At 46.5% G+C, this 19,577-nt stretch overlaps 1 protein-coding gene across 2 annotated transcripts in view; it reads left to right on the top strand.

Annotated features, from left to right (window-relative positions):
- The window catches only part of brip1 (BRCA1 interacting helicase 1), a 34,279-nt gene that overhangs the window by 7,742 nt on the left and 6,960 nt on the right, over positions 1 to 19,577 (top strand). For both annotated transcript variants that reach the window (XM_055880880.1, XM_055880881.1), the window contains exons 8-16: positions 2,060 to 2,281; positions 2,558 to 2,757; positions 3,461 to 3,593; positions 3,787 to 3,941; positions 4,135 to 4,303; positions 4,474 to 4,614; positions 4,927 to 5,088; positions 13,218 to 13,389; positions 13,572 to 13,693. In XM_055880880.1, coding sequence (XP_055736855.1) covers positions 2,060 to 2,281; positions 2,558 to 2,757; positions 3,461 to 3,593; positions 3,787 to 3,941; positions 4,135 to 4,303; positions 4,474 to 4,614; positions 4,927 to 5,088; positions 13,218 to 13,389; positions 13,572 to 13,693 — 1,476 coding nt within the window. The remainder of the gene's footprint in view (positions 1 to 2,059; positions 2,282 to 2,557; positions 2,758 to 3,460; positions 3,594 to 3,786; positions 3,942 to 4,134; positions 4,304 to 4,473; positions 4,615 to 4,926; positions 5,089 to 13,217; positions 13,390 to 13,571; positions 13,694 to 19,577) is intronic.

Below are 19,577 nucleotides of genomic sequence, written 5' to 3'. Positions count from 1 at the left end.
TTCAAATACAGAATAGAATGATAAATCTGTAAAACATTTTCCTAAATATAAACCATCAACGTAGTGAGTATCATTGGTATTTAATATGAGGGTTTCATGATATCCTTTATATATATTTTTTACACACTTGTGTATTTGACTATGTCAGTATGTATTTGTTAATATTTCAGCATCAAAATGAAGGCATTTGTGAAAATAGACAATAGTTGGAAAAGTTGCAGAGTTAATTGAAAATAATGCCATTGTTGATGCTTTTTAAATTAATTAGGCAATTTTCTCTTGAACCATATGGTCTGGTCTATCTGCTAGAAACTCATGGCCAATATAGACACAGATATAAAAAATGAATACTATATATGAATACTTTTTTAAAGTGATTCAAGGTTTCCTCTTAATTACTGAAGATTCCGGTAATTTTGGTAAACTACAGTTAGCTTTGCAACCCTACACACTTTTTTTTTAATCAAACCTGGAATTTTAACTGACGATTGTCCAATTGCTGGCCCGCTTCCCTAAACTCTGGCTCACCTACCGCCATTCTTTGTAGTAACATGATGTCCTCCTTAGTATCACCAATAGGGTCTTGTTGTGTAGAGCCGAAGTCAAGGCCTCTTGGCCTGCTCCACCCTATGGCTTAGACCAGCTCAGCTCCTAGATAGGCTACATTAGTGTTGCCCTGTTACCTCTCAATGGAGGTGGTTGGGCCTGAATTGGATTCTTTTGAATGGAGATTTACCCCAATCCAAATGTGGAAACCAACTCCTCCTCAGAAATGGAAACACACACACCTCCAATCCTGAGTTTGAGTGGTGTTTCTAATCCCAGTGACAGACACTTAAAGGGAGTGAATTCGAGCCGCCTCTGAGCTCTAGAAAGAAAGGCTTCGTAACCCAACCCCACAGTTAAAAGACAGGCAGACAACCCCCGTCACCGTCGCCCCGGGTGGCAATTACATAATATCCCCAATCGGTCAGACAGACTCTCTAGCAGGACGACGAGGCTTCAGACAGGTTTTGTGTTTGATGGGAGACTCTTTATAGTGTTACGGTCCTAACTCCTGTTCTCCTCAAGGTGAGGTGGCTAGTGTAATGAGCACCTATTACTCACACATACACACACAAATGTGAGACTGATTGTATAATAAGCCCCTATTGCGCTGTCACCAGAGGTGTCTACCTGTCCTGTCCGCCTCAGTCTACAGTCGACACAGTGACAGTGTCACATCCTGATCTGTTACAGAGAATGGGTGTCCCCGCGACAACCCCAAAGGATAGAATGACCACAGCTCCATTGCACTCATCCTACTTCTACCAGCCCTGTTTATCCCTCCACCCCCTCCACTCTCCAGTCCCCTAGGCCCTGTCTAAAGCCAGTCTCTTGTTGCAACACTATACACCCCACTTTCTGGCTTTGACTGAGCTCAATTGGGTAAGACTCCTCTGTTGTGCTTTCTCTTTTTGTGGAGTCATGAAGTCAAATCACACCCCTAAGCTGCCATTGCCCCAATATAACAATTACTTGAGTGGACGCTAATCCTTTCACTTTCGCGCCACACACACACACGCACAAACACACACACACTGAACCGTTTGAAACAAAACTGTTTTAAGTGCCGAAGTTTATCCTTGATGTCTGGCAGAAAGTGAGGGCTCACCCACCGCTTTGATAGCTGCTTTTCCATGCCTTTGGCGGTAACGGAGCATAGTCATCACGTGTGTGTGTCACTGGGGAGCTGGCTGGTTGTGGTATTTGAGGCGCCTCTGATGACCAGGTAATGGGTCTTCGGACATATACATACACTCAATATAGGCTGATACCAACATCAACTCTTCTGGCATTACCAATATCTCAGGGAATTTGTTACAATATTGTTTGGGGCGGGGGTAAATTCCAACCAACAGACTCATGTACTATGTGTGTAAACCATGATGAAGGTCTATTGACAAGTGTCGGTTCTGAGAGGTCCTCAAGTTCACCAGTGTACTGAAGTGAATAACTTTTCATGTGTGTATTGTCAAGGATGAAAGCAACCCCTCTCTCTTTTTCCTACCACACGCAGGGCGTGTCGTGCCGCTTCAAAAACGGTGTGCACAAGATGCAGGACCAGAACACACTGCAGTGGGTCCATGGTCTCCACCAGGCCTGGGACATAGAGGACCTGGTTCGGCTGGGGGGCCGGCTGAGGGCCTGCTCCTACTACGCTGCCAGGGACCTCATGCAGGAAGCCTGTATCGTCTTCTGTCCCTACAACTACCTACTGGACCCCCTCATCAGGGAGAGCGTGAGTCTGGGGCTGGGGTGAGGAGGATGCAGGGTGGGGCGAGGGATGGAGGGAATTGTTGTTGGAGTGAGGGATGAGGATGTAGGCCAGAAGAGAGGTTGTTTCACACATTTAAGTATAGATGTGTTCTCCTTTACTTTTAGCTGAACATATTCTTTGACCACCACCTGGTCAAACCCACTGCATGTCTACTGGGGGAGAAAGGGAGTGAGGGGAAGCTATCTGTCTCTGTATGTCATATTTCCCCTCCTGCCCTTCCCCTCTCCCCCCCTGCAGATGCAGATCAACCTGAAGGGTCAGATCGTGGTTCTGGATGAGGCCCACAACATAGAGGACTGTGCCAGGGAGAGTGCCAGCTACACCCTGAACAAACCCCAGCTGCTGTCTGCCCGGGAGGAGCTGGACGGCATGGTGACCCATAACATCAGACGCTCCAACCACGAACCCCTACGTGCCTTCTGCTGCTCCCTGCTCAAGTAAATAGACCCTAACCCCTCTGGGTAGACCCTAACCCCTCTGGGTAGACCCTAACCCCTCTAGGTAGACCCTAACCCCTCTGGGTAGACCCTAACCCCTCTGGGTAGACCCTAACCCCTCTAGGTAGACCCTAACCCCTCTGGGTAGACCCTAACCCCTCTGGGTAGACCCTAACCCCTCTGGGTAGACCCTAACCCCTCTGGGTAGACCCTAACCCCTCTGGGTAGACCCTAACCCCTCTGGGTAGACCCTAACCCCTCTGGGTAGACCCTAACCCCTTTGGGTAGACCCTAACCCCACTGGGTAGACCCTAACCCCTCTGGGTAGACTCTAACCCCTCTGGGTCTTCTGCTGCAGCCTGCTCAGGTAAGACCTCCCTCTCATCACCTCCTCCCCTACTGAAACTACAGCAGTGTTTCTCTACCTGTCTATTCCTGGTGCATGTTTTTCTTTCTAGGCCAGCACAAGCACAACTGGTCTAATCAACCCGTCTTGGTTAAACATTCATTTAAATGTAAGCAATACTTCTAAAGAATATCTTCACTAGACTTTCCTCAATATCAAACAGTATTTCTAAGATGGCATCCTCTCACTCACTCTCTCTCTCTGTCTGTCTGTCTGTCTGTCTGTCTGTCTGTCTGTCTGTCTGTCTGTCTGTCTGTCTGTCTGTCTGTCTGTCTCTTCCTTCCTCCTGTGGTGTAGCTGGATGCAGGAGAGCTGCAGTGTTCTGGCTGAAAGGGAGTATGAGATGTCTTGTAAGGTGTGGAACGGCAAGGAGGTCCTGGGACTCTTCCACACCATGGGCATCACTGCTGACACTTTTGCCATGCTGCAGGTCAGATGATGTTGTTGACCATCTGGGTCTCCGCTCACCTGTCTCTCTGTCTCAGTCCCTGTCTTTTGATCTCTCTCACTTTCACCCCCTTTTTCTTTTTTGTTTCAAGGTTTGTGTGTTTAGAAAGGAGGTCTACAGCATCTCTCTTTTCTCTCCCCATCTCTCTCCCTCCCTCATCTCTCCCCCGGTATAGAAATACCTGGCAGCGGTGTTGGAGAAGGAGGAGCGAGTTGGGCTGGTGAACGGGAAAGAGGACACAGTGGAGGTCCCCACCATCAGCTCAGCCAGCTCCTCTGTCCTCAAGAGTCTCTTCATGGTGCTGGACTTCCTCTACAGGGATAAGAGCAGGTCAGAGGCAGTCTGTGAACAAGTCTTTAACAATCAGTCAATATTTGTATTGTCTTAATTGGAAAATGTGTATTGTAGTCAGGGTGGAAAAACAAGAGCAACGCAAGAACATACTACAAAATACATTATACAAACACTTTTCGATCACTGACGAACACTTCTGTCGTGGTCGTGTTCATGTTCTCGTGGTCAGGTTTGCAGAGGACTACCGCGTGGCGCTGCAGCAGTCCTACACCTGGACCACTGCTCCAGACGTGCCAGATGCTCAGGGCTTCTTCGCCAGGCCCAACCGCCGACGCCACAGTGCCAAGACCAAGACCCTCGTACACACACTCAGCTTCTGGTGCCTCAACCCTGCTGTGGTGAGTAGCAGGGAGGATGTACTGTATACCGTTTATTTGGAGGGGGAAAGTAGCTGTTACTCAAAAGTAGCGTATTATTATATTACTTTGAGCGCTGCTTGTCCTAAGGGGTGTGGTCTTTGTTTGTATGTGTGTGTGTGTGTGTGTGTGTGTGTGCTCGCGCGTGACAGGCGTTCTCAGACCTTTCGGACAGTGTTCACAGCATCGTGCTGACCTCAGGCACATTGTCTCCTATGGGATCCTTCTCCTCAGAGCTGGGGGTCAAGTTCTCTATCCAGCTAGAGGCCAGCCACGTCATCAGCAAGTCACAGGTCAGTAGAAATCTCTGCCTTCATTTCAGCCTCTCAACTGATGTTATGGGTGGTGATTTTATCATAGTATCCAGAAACAGTCTGATTGATGATTAACTATGCTCAGAAAGGAACTGGACTATGTAGCCAAGCAAAAAAAAGCCCAAACCAATAAGATTTGACTGGGTCTTGTCCTTCATGAATTTGATACTGACAGAAGGGCATCTTTACCCCCTCAATGTATGAACAGTCAAATCCTGCATGCTTGTCAGTTGGTATACCCCTGCTCAGTGTGTTCAGTCAGTGTCTGACATGTCCCTGTCCTTCCGCCAGGTGTGGGTGGGTACGCTGGGCTCTGGGCCCCAGGGGAGGAAGCTGTGTGCCACCTTCCAGCATGCTGAGACCTATGCCTTCCAGGATGAGGTGGGAGCCCTGCTGCTCAGGGTCTGCCAGGCCGTTGGAAGGGGGGTGCTCTGCTTTTTGCCCTCCTACAAGGTAAGACCAGTCTCTTTGCTAAAGTTAGTTCGGGGAGGTTTGAAACATTTCTAATTGATTTTTGTTTTCCGTATGCAAAACGTTTTGCTTAAGAACCACTGAGCTGATGTGATCCTTCACTCACCACTCTTTCTCTTGTTTAAAAACGTCTTCAGCTCCTACCGTTTACCACCAGGAGGGGCTAGAGACCACAAATTGAGTTTGAACGTTTTAATGTACTCTTATGCCATCCTTGCTGTGTATAAGCAAATTTGGCACAATTGGTATGAGAAGGAAGTTGAGTTAATAAGTAGAGTAGAGACATTTTGTTTGATTTCAACAGAAAGATGCATAAGATGTCGCCGACAGACATGGCAGCTCTGCTTCTGATATCACATTTACATAAGTATTCAGACCCTTTACTCAGTACTTTGTTGAAGCACCTTTGGCAGTGATTACAGCCTTGAGTCTTCTTGGGAATGACGCCACAAGCTTGGCATACCTGTATTTGGGGAGTTTCTCCCATTCTGCAGATCCTCCCAAGCTTTGTCAGGTTGGATGGGAGCGTCGCTGCACAGCTATTTTCAGGTTTCTCCAGAGATGTTCGATCGGGTTCAATTCCGGGTTCTGGCTGGGCCACTCAAGGACATTCAGAGACTTGTCCTGAAGCCTCTTCTGCGTTGTCTTGGCTGTGTGCTTAGGGTTGTTGTCCTGTTGGAAGGTGAACCTTTGCCCCCAGTCTGAGGTCCTGAGAGCTTCAGCAGGTTTCCTTCTCTAGACTCCCGAGGGGTCCCGAGTGGCGCAGCGGTCTAAGGCACTGCATCTCAGTGCAAGAGGCGTCACTACAGTCCCTGGTTCGTAACCAGGCTGTATCACATCCGGCCATAATTGGGAGTCCCATAGGCCTGCGCACAATTGGCTCAGCGTTGTCTGGGTTTGGCCAGGGTAGACCATCATTGTAAATAAGAATTTGTTCTTAACTGACTTGCCTAGTTAAATAAATGTTAAATAAAACATTTAAATAGGCTGGTGTGTGCCTTTCCAAATCATGTCCAATCAATTGAATTTACCACAGGTGGACTCCAATAAAGTTGTAGAAACATCTCAAGGATGATCAATGGAAACAGGATGCACCTGAGGTATATTTCGAGTCTTATAGCAAAGGTTCTGAATACTTATGCAAATAAGGTATTTCTGTTTTTGAATTTTTATACTTTTGCAAAAATGTCTAAACCTGTTTTCACTTTGTCATTATGGGATATTGTGTGAAGATTGATGAGGATTTGTTTTTAATTAAATCCATTTTAGAATAAGGCTGTAACGTAACAAAATGTGGAAAAAGTAAAGAGTTCTGAATACTTTCTGAAGGGACTGTACACTTGAATAATGTTTACATACTGTTTTACTCATGTTAAATGTATATACTGATTTGTGTGTATTGTTGTGAATTGTTAAATACTACTGCACTGTTGGAGCTAGGAACAGAAGCATTTTGCAACACCCACAGTATCTGCTAAATATGTATATGTCACCAATAAAATTAGATTTTGATTTGAGTGACAAAGGAAGAGGTCCTAAGAGTCCATATATGGTGAGCAGCTGTAATGTAGAGTTAATAGTTATCTCTTAAATAGCGGTAAGCTAACAAATACCTTACATAAAACCCTGTATCCCCTTTCAGTTAACCAGACACTTCTAAGGGCCCATTGATAAATACTTGGTCCTCCTTTGTTTGTTATGCTTTCCTCCATCAATAATAGATTTCCATTCAGTCTCTGTCACCAGTCCACTTAGGGACCAGCTGGCTCACTCATGTCACTGTTGGCGTGTTGGTGCTCACACGTGCACACATACGAGAGTGTTACATGTGAAGGTTTGTTAGCGTTTTTGCATAGCGCTGCATACCTTTGTGGCTACTTGTGTGCCTGTTTAGTGTCTTGCATTGCACTCATTCTTTATGCCTATATACAATAGGTCTATGGTTTGTATTTGACCCTTTGGTGTTGTCAAAGCTCCAGGTTTTCCTCTAGCTGACTATCCAGTTGAGACTATATCAATGATATCAGAATATGAAAGGAAAGCTGACAGTCTCCTCTTAGGATCCAGTTTTGTCTCTTTCCCCTCTCATTTCCCCCCCTGCCATGACGCCAGGCAGGCAGAGACAGCCACAGAACAACTGGGTGGATATTGTGTATTATTGATGGCTAGTGTAGGAGCTCTATGTCCTCTGTGCATTAATATTTAATATGCAGACATTCGGAGCTTAAAGATGAAGAGATGAGGGGCTACTTGCGGTATTAATTGGAGAGTCTGAGGCCCTCTGGAGCCGGTGAGTCGTGTGTGTGTGTGAGACAGAGGATGGGTCATCTCCAGGCTCACCTCTTGTCAGTGTGTCTGGGTGATGCCTATCGGAGAGGCTGCAGTACTGAGAGACAGAGGCCACAGTCACACAGTACTAAGATCACACAAAGGCCGTAGAGGCGTCCTCCTTCCCTCTCGGCTCTGTCTGTCACCCTCTGACAGATACACACACTCCTGGCAGACACACTCTGAATGTGCATACGCACACAGAACATACATTACAACTCAAGAACACACAGTTAAAGGTTCTCTCTCTCACGCTTGCACGCACACCTGTGTGTGGGCATACATACACTCTCATGCAGACATTACACACTCAGACATCTCCCAGAACCCACCTGGAGCTGTGGTTTGTAGCACTTGAGCCTCAACAGCCCCCCAGTTAATGCCCATTAAAACCACGGTACCCCTCTGCCCGCGCCTCGCCGTCTGGACGCACCGCTAGAGGAAAGGGACAAAACACACCATTGGGGGTTGAGAAGAGAGGGATGGAGAGGTGGGTTTATTAAAAACTGGGATTTGCAGAGGTTAAAAGATTGCAGGGAAACGCAAGATGCTTTTAAAGCAGATTGAGATAAGGGCCATTAGGAGTGATGTCGCCTAGCTGTCTGTGTGAAGACGCAGCCGCGCTGGCGCCTGAAGGGCTGAGGATGAGGCTGGGGGCATGCTCTCACACACACACACACACACACACACACACGTCCGCCCTGCTGTCTCCCAGCCACACTTCGAGATTATTACTCAGCGTAAGGTGTGCGGTCATCTCTACAGTGTGTGTTTGTGGGCTCAGACAGGCACATATCCGTCTTTAATGTTCCAGCTGAGATGATGTTTTATATGGCCTTTTACAGTGGAAACAACTGCTGTTGTAGGCTAAATGTTTTACTAAGCTACAGCGTTGAGGAGGCAAAGCATTAAAGGGGAGTTCCACTCAAACTATATTTTGGCCTCCCGGGTGGCGCAGTGGTCTAGGGCACTGCATCGCAGTGCTAACTGCGCCACCAGAGTCTCTGGGTTCGCCCCCAGGCTCTGTCGCAGCCGGCCGCGACCGGGAGGTCCGTGGGGCGACGCACAATTGGGCCAGCGTCGTCCGGGTTAGGGGGGGTTTGGCCGATAGGGATTTCCTTGTCTCATCGCGCTCCAGCGACTCCTGTGGCGGGCTGGGCGCAGTGCGCGCTAACCAAGGGGGCCAGGTGCACGGTGTTTCCTCCGACACATTGGTGCGGCTGGCTTCCGGGTTGGAGGCGCGCTGTGTTAAAGAAGCAGTGCGGCTTGGTTGGGTTGTGCTTCGGAGGACGCATGGCTTTCGACCTTCGTCTCTCCCGAGCCCGTACGGGAGTTGTAGCGATGAGACAAGATAGTAATTACTAGCGATTGGATACCACGAAAATTGGGGAGAAAAGGGGATAAAAAAAAAAAGAAGCAAATTTTGATATTTGTTTCATTAGTCCATTGTTGATATAGTCCCAAAATGTTTTGCATGTCAGTGGTCACGTTTTCAAGATATTGGACTTTCAAGAAGCAAAGTGTCATCGTCCACAACATCATGATAATGCGTTTTGCAGTGGAGTTTCCCTTTAGACCCCTGTCTGTGCTTACTAACAGCTAACCATTCTGGAGAGATTGACACCAAGAAGATCTTCAATGCTTAACTTGACAGCCCAAACTTCACTCTCGAAGTGTGGACACCAGGGGAGGGGTTGGGGTGGCAGTGGCAGGTGGCGTGGAAGCAGTGGCACCACTCTTGGTGTGATGGTTGCTGTCATATTTAAACGGCTGAATAATTCAAGGCTGCAACACGTCTCCCGTTAATGTTTAATTAATACTACCGTCGCCCAAGACCACCTCCATTATTTATCAGGCGCTAGGAGAATAGTGACGTCAGTGACCGACACTGGGGGGAGCGGAAAGAGGTGAAATATGGAGATTTTGGGGGCATTGAGGAAGCGAAGACGTGCGAAAGAGAGAGGAAGTCTACACTTCAATACCTAAGAGTGGCACTCGACCCTCCAGACCAGACAAAGTAGAGATCCGGCCCACTCTACCATGTTGTTTATGACCTGAAGCTGAGCGACTCGCTCACACACATACACCATACCCAGAAATCGCCATGAATTATTCACTGTTAGTTGTGCCTGTTTGTTACTCTGAGACTGGCTAAATACTGTAGTCCTCCTCTTTCCATGTTGTGTGGATCAACAGCATCTCAGGGCTGCTGTGGAACCTTATGGCATGTTTTGAATGAGGGGCCTGCTAGCACTGCCCTGCTGGAGAGCCAGTGGTTGTGGACTACACATTGCCACTAGGGGCCGGGGGTTTGATTCCCATGTTTGCAACCTTCTTCAGTTTCTATTTCCTTCATATTTGTCTAAATTAAGTACAATACCGTTAAATTCAAAAGGAGCTTTGAAATGTGTGTGGTGGTTTATCCTCTGTGGGGGTGCGCTGGGTCGTTCCTGTCGTGTTTGTGCACCTGGGCACCAGCCGAGTGTGCAGATTGACATTTGCCATAGCGCTTCAGCAGACCGCCCCAGACCGATGTGAGCCCAGTAGATACACCACCTCCCTGTCAGATAATGCCCTTAAATGAGTCATGGCCAAGTTACACACACCATGGCACACCATGGCGTCCTTCCATTCATACTCTCTGTACTACGTGTGGACTCAGAAACATAAACTCTACACAGGTCCTCTCTGGTGTTCATAGGTTGCTTGTACATAGTTCTTGCAACCTGTCATTAGCTGTCATTAGCTGTTGGATCAGTTGGAGGTCAAGGGGAGCTGTCTGGCAGAGGAGACGAGCCTAGATGAATAGCTAGGTGATTGTCATTTGTCTGCCTGCCTTTCCATAAAGTAGTGTAGCACAGTCTCCTCTCCTAGACTTAGCCAGCCCTCCTTGTCTCCTCGTCTCCCTGCCAGGTCCCCAGTGTCCGGCCTGAAGTTACGAGCTCTGATGGTCGGCTACTGAGTAGCAACCTAGCGGTGCCAAAAGCCCTGGTCTACCCTAGAAAGCCTATGTAAATTATGATCGCCAGAATGGCCAAACAAAATGTTTTTAGACGGGCGTTGTGCCATTCAGCCCACTGAGGTATAAGGTTCAGCGATATGGCGCGCTTCAAATTCAAATACTTCCGGCTTCATGCACCATCGGTTGCATAGGAATACGTGGATGACGTCAGCGCTATCACTAGCTACTGGTTTTAATGTCTATGCTCCCTGCCTATTCTCTGCCCTGCCTCGCCTCGTCGCCTTTGAACCCGGCTCTACTCAGTCAAGATTAAGGAAAATGTGCTCGTAATTAAATGGCAGCATCAGTCGGGGCAACAAGACACAGAGAGTTTGTCCCAAATGGCACCCTGTTCCCTATCAAGTACACAGCTTTTATGGTCCGGGTCAAAAATAGTGCACTATAAATGGAGTAGGGTTCTATTTGGTTCACAGCCAGAGTGATGTTTACTCTTAGTGTCTGAGAGATAAAAGCATTAGGGGCCATTACCCTGGGCCCTGCTGCAAGCCAAGGGGCTCCTGCTGGAGTGGCACTGACTGGATTGTATTTCACCCCCCGCTTTTATAAGGACTTTACAAATTACAGCTCAGGGAATGTAAACAACAAGCTCTGTACAAGGACCGTTTGTGCTGTTCAAGTGCATGTGTTCCTCTGTGTCTCAAATGGGACACTACTCCCTATATAATGCACTACTACCATGTCCCATAGGCCTCTGGTCAAATGTAGTGCACTATATAGGGAATAGGGTGCCATTTGTGACGCATACCCTGTGTTTTAAGAGCCCTGGCTGGCCTTTTGTTATTGGGTTACGCTTCCCTTGTTATCAGGTTACTCGCTGTTCCCTGGCAGAAGTTTACGTCGGCTACATAAAGAACAATCCAAGATGCTGACTACAGTGACCCAGACCATCAATTAGATCAGCAAGAGAATGAACATCGCATGTCTCCTCTCCCCTCCTTGCTGGGAGCTTTTTCACCCTCTTTTTTCCCCCTCTTCCCTTCCTCCTTGAATCGGCCTCTCCTCTGTTATTCCTCAAGTGCAGCATGGAAGATAATGACTGTTTTGTTTCACATCCTAAAGTACATAACATTTAATAATTCGCCCATTTTCAGTCAGGATTGGATCGGAAAGCAATTGTTGGGACAACCAGTTTTGTGGAGGAGTCGTGGTGGTGGTTGACGAACGAAAGCTGCTAAAAGACCAGCGGTGGGCCTTGTCGATGTAAAGCTGAGGGTTTTGTGAAAGTGTCATGTTTTATTGATAGAAACTTTTCTGTTTCCCGGCCCTTCCTTTTGTTTTGTGGCGCTAAGTGAGGCGACCTAATGAAATCCGCCTCTGCTTCATTTCACAATCACAGGCAGGCTATAGCTAGTCAGTCACCTTAGTGTGCCAGGAACTAGAGGAACCATCCATCCATCCACCCTCTTGTAATGTTTCATTTCCCTTTTCTCACTTTGTTATAGTAACCTACTAACTGCTTATATATTTTTTTCGTGCATAATTATTTGTCCTAAACCATGTACTGCCTGGATTCTTTTTGAGTATCGTCTCTGAGTACGCCGCTGCTCACTGACAGTAAACAGCACGTTTACACTTAACAAGGGACAAAGGGATAACGTGGCCCAAACAAACACCCCCTCCTCCCTTTCAGCTCTCTCCCCATCTCGCTCATTGAATTTCCCTCCCTCTCTTTTGGTCAATCTCTCTGTCCTAGTCTCTCTCTGTATCTCACTTAACAGGGACAGCAAGGCCTGTATGAAAACCCCTCTGTTTCGGCCTGTAGCCGGGAGCAAACCCAGCCCTGTTGCCCTGTTGTGAGAAGTTTTCCTGCTGACTGCAAGACGAAAATAACTTCTACTTAACCCTTCGAACACATTTCCAAACCAATGAAGATGCTCTTTGATTGTGAAGCCATGTGAATAATCCGCTGCGGTGGAGACATGACTAGATCTCTGCTAGGAGCTGACGAGGAGAGGGCTTTTAGATCAATGATCCTCCCAGGAGAGATCGTGACTTTTTGCACTGACCACAGCTACAGTGATTTTATTATGGATGGAGGAGAGGAGTTTAAACGCTTCAACTTTGTGGAGGAAAGGGAGGGGGGAACTGAGCCATGGGAGGACGGAACTGAGCCATGGGAGGGCAAAAAGGGGAGAGCGGCTGGCTGGGGGGTTGGGGGGCGGAGGAGCTTCACGTGCCATCATGCTGTGAACTTTGTTTCAGACTTTAAGACACACACACATACACATACCTGCAGTGTCTGGATGCCAAGCTGTCAGGACAGTGTACTGTACTGTGTATCCCTGAACAGATTCAAGGTGCACCCACTAACTCTAAAAAACGTTTAGAGTTGTGGAAAGGAAATCTGGAAACCTATTTCTCTATGTCCTGTGAGAGGAGTATATTATGCTGCTATGTGAAAGGTTTTCTCAGCGTGCTCTAATGTGGACCACATTTCTTGGTCTAATATGGCCCTAGTTTTTCCTCTTGTTTACTATAGGTTCAACTCCTGCTCTGTTGCTTCATTAGTTCATTAGGACCCATGTGAAGAATAGCTTCTATCCCATAGTGGTGCCAAGCCTGATTCATGTTGGCACCAATTGATAGTTATTTATTTATTGGAAGGTTATGTAGTGTAGACTTCAGGAATTTGCTGATGACTGAGTTTGGAGAATTAGTAACAAAAATATGAATTGAAAAAGATATGAACAAATCACATTGTTTAATATTGTTGATGCATGCATGAAGCCCTGATCAGTTTGCTGGTGTTCTGTTTTCCTAGATGCTGGACAAGCTGCGTGATCGCTGGACCAACACAGGGCTGTGGGAAAAGCTGGAGGAGAGGAAGACTGTGATCACAGAGCCCAGAGGAGGAGGGAAGGGAGACTTTGATGAGCTGCTGCAGATGTACTATGATGCCATCAGAATCAGTGGAGAGTTTGCAGGGGACAGAGGTGAGACTGGGCTGTGTCTCTTTATTTCATTCTATCTCTCTCTCTCTTCTTCTCTCTCTCTCTGTCTCTATCTTTGTCTATCTCTTCTCTGCCAGGGATTACAGAGCACCAATTGATTAGCTGTGTACAAACAGTTATAAAATGTTTGGTTGGGTACCTTTGGTGTTGTTTCTGCCCTGCAGATGGAGCTCTGCTGATGGCAGTGTGTAGAGGGAAGGTGAGTGAAGGATTGGACTTCACAGACGACAACGCCAGAGCAGTGGTCACCATCGGCATCCCCTTCCCCAACATCAAGGACCTGCAGGTAAGAACCAGAGACCGAGGTCAGAGGTGGCTCAACGTCTTGGTGGCGAGCCCCACAGGTCTGTTTAACAGCAGAGGACCCAGAGGGACAGAGAGAGACCCATGTTTACAGTTGTCCAGCCAGTCACATACAGGTGGAGAGACCACCTCTCTAGCAGCCTCCTGCAGGTTAGACTTTGCGCTTCACAGAATCTGCTGGGTGCCAATGTATTTTCCTACAGACCTCCAGTGCCAACCCTGAAAATGTTCTGTTCTGTACACACGTGCACACACACAAACAAAAAGCATATCCTCCTCTTTTTTGGTGATCTGTAACATAATCTCAGTGATTGTTCTGTTAGATAGAGCTGACCTTTGTTTCTACCCTCCTCCACTCTCCCTCTCTTCCTCCCTCCCTGTCCTCTTCTCTCCATCCTTCCTTACCTTTTTGTCATGGCCCAGTGTTGCCTAATAAATCAGTCTGATACCAGCTTTCTGGGAACAAAGTCTGAATTAAAGCACTGCAAACACTTGTAAAGTTCTCTTACAAGCCAGATAATACACTGCTCATTCAAAAGTGACCAAAACATCAGCCAGGAAGCATAGGAACTGAGAAGTGGTCTGTGGTCACCACCTGCAGAATCACTCCTGTTTTGGGGGATGTCTTGCTAATTGCCTATAATTTCCACCTTTTGTCTATTCCATTTGCACAACAGCATGTGAAATTTATTGTCAATCAGTGTTGCTTCCTAAGTGGACAGTTTGATTTCACAGAAGTGTGATTGACTTGGAGTTACATTGTGTTGTTTAAGTGTTCCCTTTATTTTTTTGAGCAGTGTATATAGCATTTTAACTTACTCTACCGGTTGTCTGTGCGATTGGTCCTTTGGGTCGAAAAAAATGTCCACAGAAAGTACTATTATTATTTAACTTTTCAAAACGCTGGTAATGCTGTGGGGATTTCAATCACCTTGTACATGCACAAAACCATGTAAAGCGCTTTGACTTTGGTTGGTATGCATCGCGTGTACTTTCATCATTGTGTGCTTGCCTTAGGGAATGATGAGCAAATTATGATAGCCACACACAGAGACATGCGGGTTAATAACACCTTTCTGAGGATATTTTGTCTCGTATTTCCACCCAAAATAAGGACGAAATCAGCAGACAACAGGTAAGAGTAAGTTCAAAAGAAGTTTGTGATGAGCAGGTCAGGGTCGCGAGGCCCAACATCAGTATTTAGCCTTATGTAGCCCACTCGCAGCTCCCTTTTGAGTAGCCCTTGAGGGATGGGAGATGGCTAGATGTGGCCGAAGACTGGAGAGAGCTTTGGGCTCCCCTTGTCCTTCTCATGCTGAGAAACAGGTTCACCCAATAGCACAGCAGATATGTTCTGTTAAATTCCTTTCCTCTTCTCTACTGAGTAAATAGGGTAAATCTCTATTCTTTCCTTTCTTCACGTGGTGTGTCAGCTGCCTGCCCTGGCCCCAGAGGAGCCCTTAGGGGTGGTAAGGTCTGCTAGCTGACCCCCATTACCAAAAGTAGGGACTGGACATGACACTAATGACTGTCAGGGCCAGGTCACTGTATGTTCCCAGGGCCCCTCTGACAGCTACGCTAAAACAACCCAGCGGGCGCCGGGCAGGCAGGAAGCCACAGGTATACAGCAACACAACGCTGCCCCGGCTGTGACAGGGATCTTATAGAGGGGTCAGATACACACTCGCATGCTCATATGACACATGTAGTGCACACTTTCTGTCTCGCACAACTACACTCATGCTACACTCAAATCGTCTCACTCACATGCCCAGAGCCACAAAAATACATGCTGTATATTCTCACTCTCCCACCTGTTTAACATTTCTACCTTTACCCAAGCACATATAGACATTCCCTTCTCAGAACACATTAACTTGGACTTACTCACCCTGTCCCACATTTCAAGCATGCACCCCCTATAGCTTATGTAGACCCCTCATGTAGTGTGGACGCCTACCTTCGTGCCTAGACTGCTTTTCCCAGACTCGACTCTCAGCAAAAAAAAATACGGTTTTAACCGACTCACAGAGCAGCACTGTGTTTACTAGCCTTTTATCGTGCCTGAGATCAAAGGTGAACTGGAAACAGTCCTCCACACCGAAAGCTTTGCTAAGCTGCTATTACATCAAGGTCGCATTCCAAATGGAACCCTATTCCCTATTTAGTGCACTACTTTTGACCTTAGCCGTGCACTACTGTATATAGGGAACAGGGTGCCTTTTGGGACGCACACAATGTTACATTATACACATGTAGAGTCGTTTTTTCCCCCCAACAGGCATGTCTTAGAATACGCAGCCGTGTGTGTGTGGAAGAGAAACAATTCTCTGGTTTAACAGGCAATTAAAGGACACTTACAGCTGATATGGCATCTCTGTTTGCTTAATGAGGAGCACAGCAGACATTTAAAGACACTGAACACTGTTTTATAGAGACCTGGTGTCTCTGCTTTGATACTTTATGGAGGAGGAGGACCAGACAGTTTAGATCCTATGTTGAGTGGGAGACACTTTGGAATTTTGGTGTGGGGGGTGTGTAAGAGTGTGTATGTGCGTCCTGGTTAGGTGCTTGTGCATGTGTGTTCACGTCACACAAGAACACACTGAGGACGAGGCACCCAGCTGTCAGCTCTCCCGCATTAGGTAGATGGAGCACTCCATAATCTCACTGACAGGCACAAGATGGTTAGGACTGCCAAGGGCACACACACACGAACGGGTCCGCTCACCTGCAAACCATGCTTGCTGGTCAAATGTATGTTTTTAAGCATGAACAGGTAGCGGAGGGAGGACCGGGCCAAAGCGAGCGAGCGACTAGCGATCTCCTGACATTTTAACTAATCCCTTCTAGCTGGATGTTTCTTTCACTTTCAGGAGGAGATTCGCTAGAAGCTAGAATTGGCTTTTTCACATATGCATCCTGTCATGTCAGATCTGGTGTTGACATAGTGCAGGGACGTGAAGGGTGGGATGCTGAAATGGACTCCCATTGGATTTCGATGACATTGACGGCTCGGGGCTACTGGCCATTTCCGTTAGTTTGGTGTTCTCAGAAGTAGATGCGTCAGCCCCTCTGGTTGACAGGAGGAGACATCTCATCTCACCATACAGGCGCTAGCCTGCGCCTCGTGAGCCCCAATAACATGAGGTAGTATACATCTGGCCAGCAAGAAAATAGCATGGCTTACTGCAGGTCCATTTTGACATGGTCTAGTGAAGTGTTTCTTAATAAATAAAAAATAAATAAAGTGATCTAGTTCCTGCTCCTTTTTATTTGGTTCAGATCAAATATGTGTACTGAGTATGGACAGACTCATTCAGATTCAGAACTCTAATGTCCTCAGAGGCAATTCATCTTGCAGCAGTCATAAAACATTAAACATCTAAAAATGGGTATTTACAAATAGGCAGGGTAAGTGCAATTTCATAGTGCAAGTGCTAAGTGCAATTAGTCCAACATTTGTTAAATTACAGAATTGCATTCGGAATAAAAGAGACCTTGGCCCTATTTTTTTAACCTTAGATAGTCTGTACCTGCGTTGAGGGATGGAGCTGGTATTCAGGGTGGAGTGGATGGGAAGAGTCAACCGCTATTTGATTGGCCTTCTGGAGGGTTCTGCCCAGGTAGAGAGATGACAGTTATTGCTGTTGCTGCCCCATTATTTTATAAGTCCAGACTATCTTTCTCAACACATTTTTCTGTACAAACTTGATATTCCCAAACCAGCAGGTCAAGCAGTAGGACAGAATGCTCTCAATTAATGATTTATAAAACAGAATCATGATGGTTAGATCAACATTAAAAAAGTGCCTTTTCCGTTTTCCATGTTGACGTCCAGTTATGACACATCATCTCTCCTTGGACAGAAAGCAGAGAGAGGGGAGCAGTGTGTACATGCCTGTGTCGTTAGGGGTCATGGTGCTCTGGGCTGTGAACACACGGCACCTGCCTGTCAGTCCCTGTTAGAGCCCTGTTCACCGGCATGTCCCATATGTCCCGCCCGTCAGACGCCATATGAACTTTTCACTTGTCAATCCCGAAAGGTTAGTGCTGAAAGTCCAGGACTGATGGATGGATGCAAATTGATGGAGATAGATGCCTTCGTGGCCTTTTTGTGGCATAGCTTGTTGCTTGTCTTGTGTAGACTGGAGCACCTTTTCTGCCCCAACTACCTCCTGTCTCACCACCTCTTTGCCTGTTTGCTCGATCTCCCCCATCTTTCACAACAGATCTGTCTACCACACCACCTTCTTCATCACTTGTATTGACTAGACCCCCTCCTACCTCTCGTCTCTTCTTCACCTCTGCTGTATCCTCCCTTTATTCCCCCTTTCACAACAGATCTGTCTGAGGGGGCATTCTAGGCAGGCAATAATAAACCTCTTCAGGCCCTGTGTATTTTTAACAGGGTTGGCGTCTCCCCCTGAGCTCCCTGTCTGCCCCTCACCTTCCCACTCCACAGCCCACATTAATCACATTAATTCTCAGTGGATGAGCACTGCCTGATGCCTGAAAGGTGCTGGATGGCAGGTCAGAGCACAGGTGATGGCCCACAGCTATATTTAGCCTATTAGCTGCCTTCCAGCCACTGGGGCACATTTGGTGGTTTTGGGGTGTCTGACGGGTAGTGATTGATTTGTCCTTCTCACTTCATGTCAAAGATAATGTTCCGGGCTACACAAGAAATTCAAATGTCATGATTTTGGAAAATCGAAGGCTGCTTCAGTTCAACATTTAATATATTGATCCCCAACAAGGACATTTGATTTATTTATTTTCTCTTTATTTATTTATATATATATAGATGTGTGTGTGTGTGTGTGTGTGTGTGTGTACATGTATATATACTGTATATACAGTGCATTCGGAAAGTATTCAGACCCCATGACTTTTTCCACATTTTGTTACCTTTTAGCCTTATTCTAAACTTGATTAAATTATTTGTTCTCCTCATCAAGCTACATAACCCATAATGACAAAGCAAAAACAGGTTTTTAGAAAGGTTAGCAAATGTATAAAAACTGAAATATCACATTTACATAAGTATTCAGACCCTTTACTCAGTACTTTGTTGAAGCACCTTTGGCAGCGATTACAGCCTCTAGTCTTCTTGGGCATGACGCTACAAGCTTGGCCCACCTGCATTTGGGTAGTTTCTCCCATTCTTCTCTCCTCAAGCTCTGTCAGGTTGGATGGGGAGTGTCACTGAACAGCTATTTTCAGGTCTCTCCAGAGATGTTCGATCAGGTTCAATTCCGGGCTCTGGCTGGGCCTCTCAAGTACATTCAGAGACTTGTTCCGAAGCCTCTCCTGCGTTCTCTTGGCTGTGTGCTTAGGGTCATTGTCCTGTTGGAAGGTGAACCTTCGCCCCCATTGCTTAATTTTTGCTCTGATATGCACTGTTCGTTTTTTTTATACATTTTGCAAAAATGTATAAATACCTGTTTTCACTTTGTCATTATAGCGTATTGTGTGTAGATTGAAGAGGATTTTTTATTTTATTTCATTCATTTTTAGAATACGGCTGTAATGTAACTAAATGTGGGAAAAGTAAAGGGGTCTGGACATTTTTTGAATGCACTATATAAACTCAGCAAAAAAAGAAACGTCCTCTCACTATCAACTGCGTTTATTTTCAGCAAACTTAACATGTGTAAATATTTGTATGAACATAACAAGATTCAACAACTGAGACATAAACTTAGCAAGTTCCACAGACATGTGACTAACAGAAATGGAATAATGTGTCCCTGAACAAAGGGGGGGTCAAAATCAAAAGTAAGTCGGTATCTGGTGTGGCCACCAGCTGCATTAAGTACTGCAGTGCATCTCCTCCTCATAACTGCACCAGATTTGCCAGTTCT

The sequence above is a fragment of the Salvelinus fontinalis genome, chromosome 24 (assembly GCF_029448725.1).
Source record: "Salvelinus fontinalis isolate EN_2023a chromosome 24, ASM2944872v1, whole genome shotgun sequence".
In the NCBI taxonomy this organism is placed as follows: domain Eukaryota; kingdom Metazoa; phylum Chordata; class Actinopteri; order Salmoniformes; family Salmonidae; genus Salvelinus; species Salvelinus fontinalis.
Note: the sequence above shows the minus strand (reverse complement) of the source record. Positions and strands in the feature narration are given on the sequence as shown.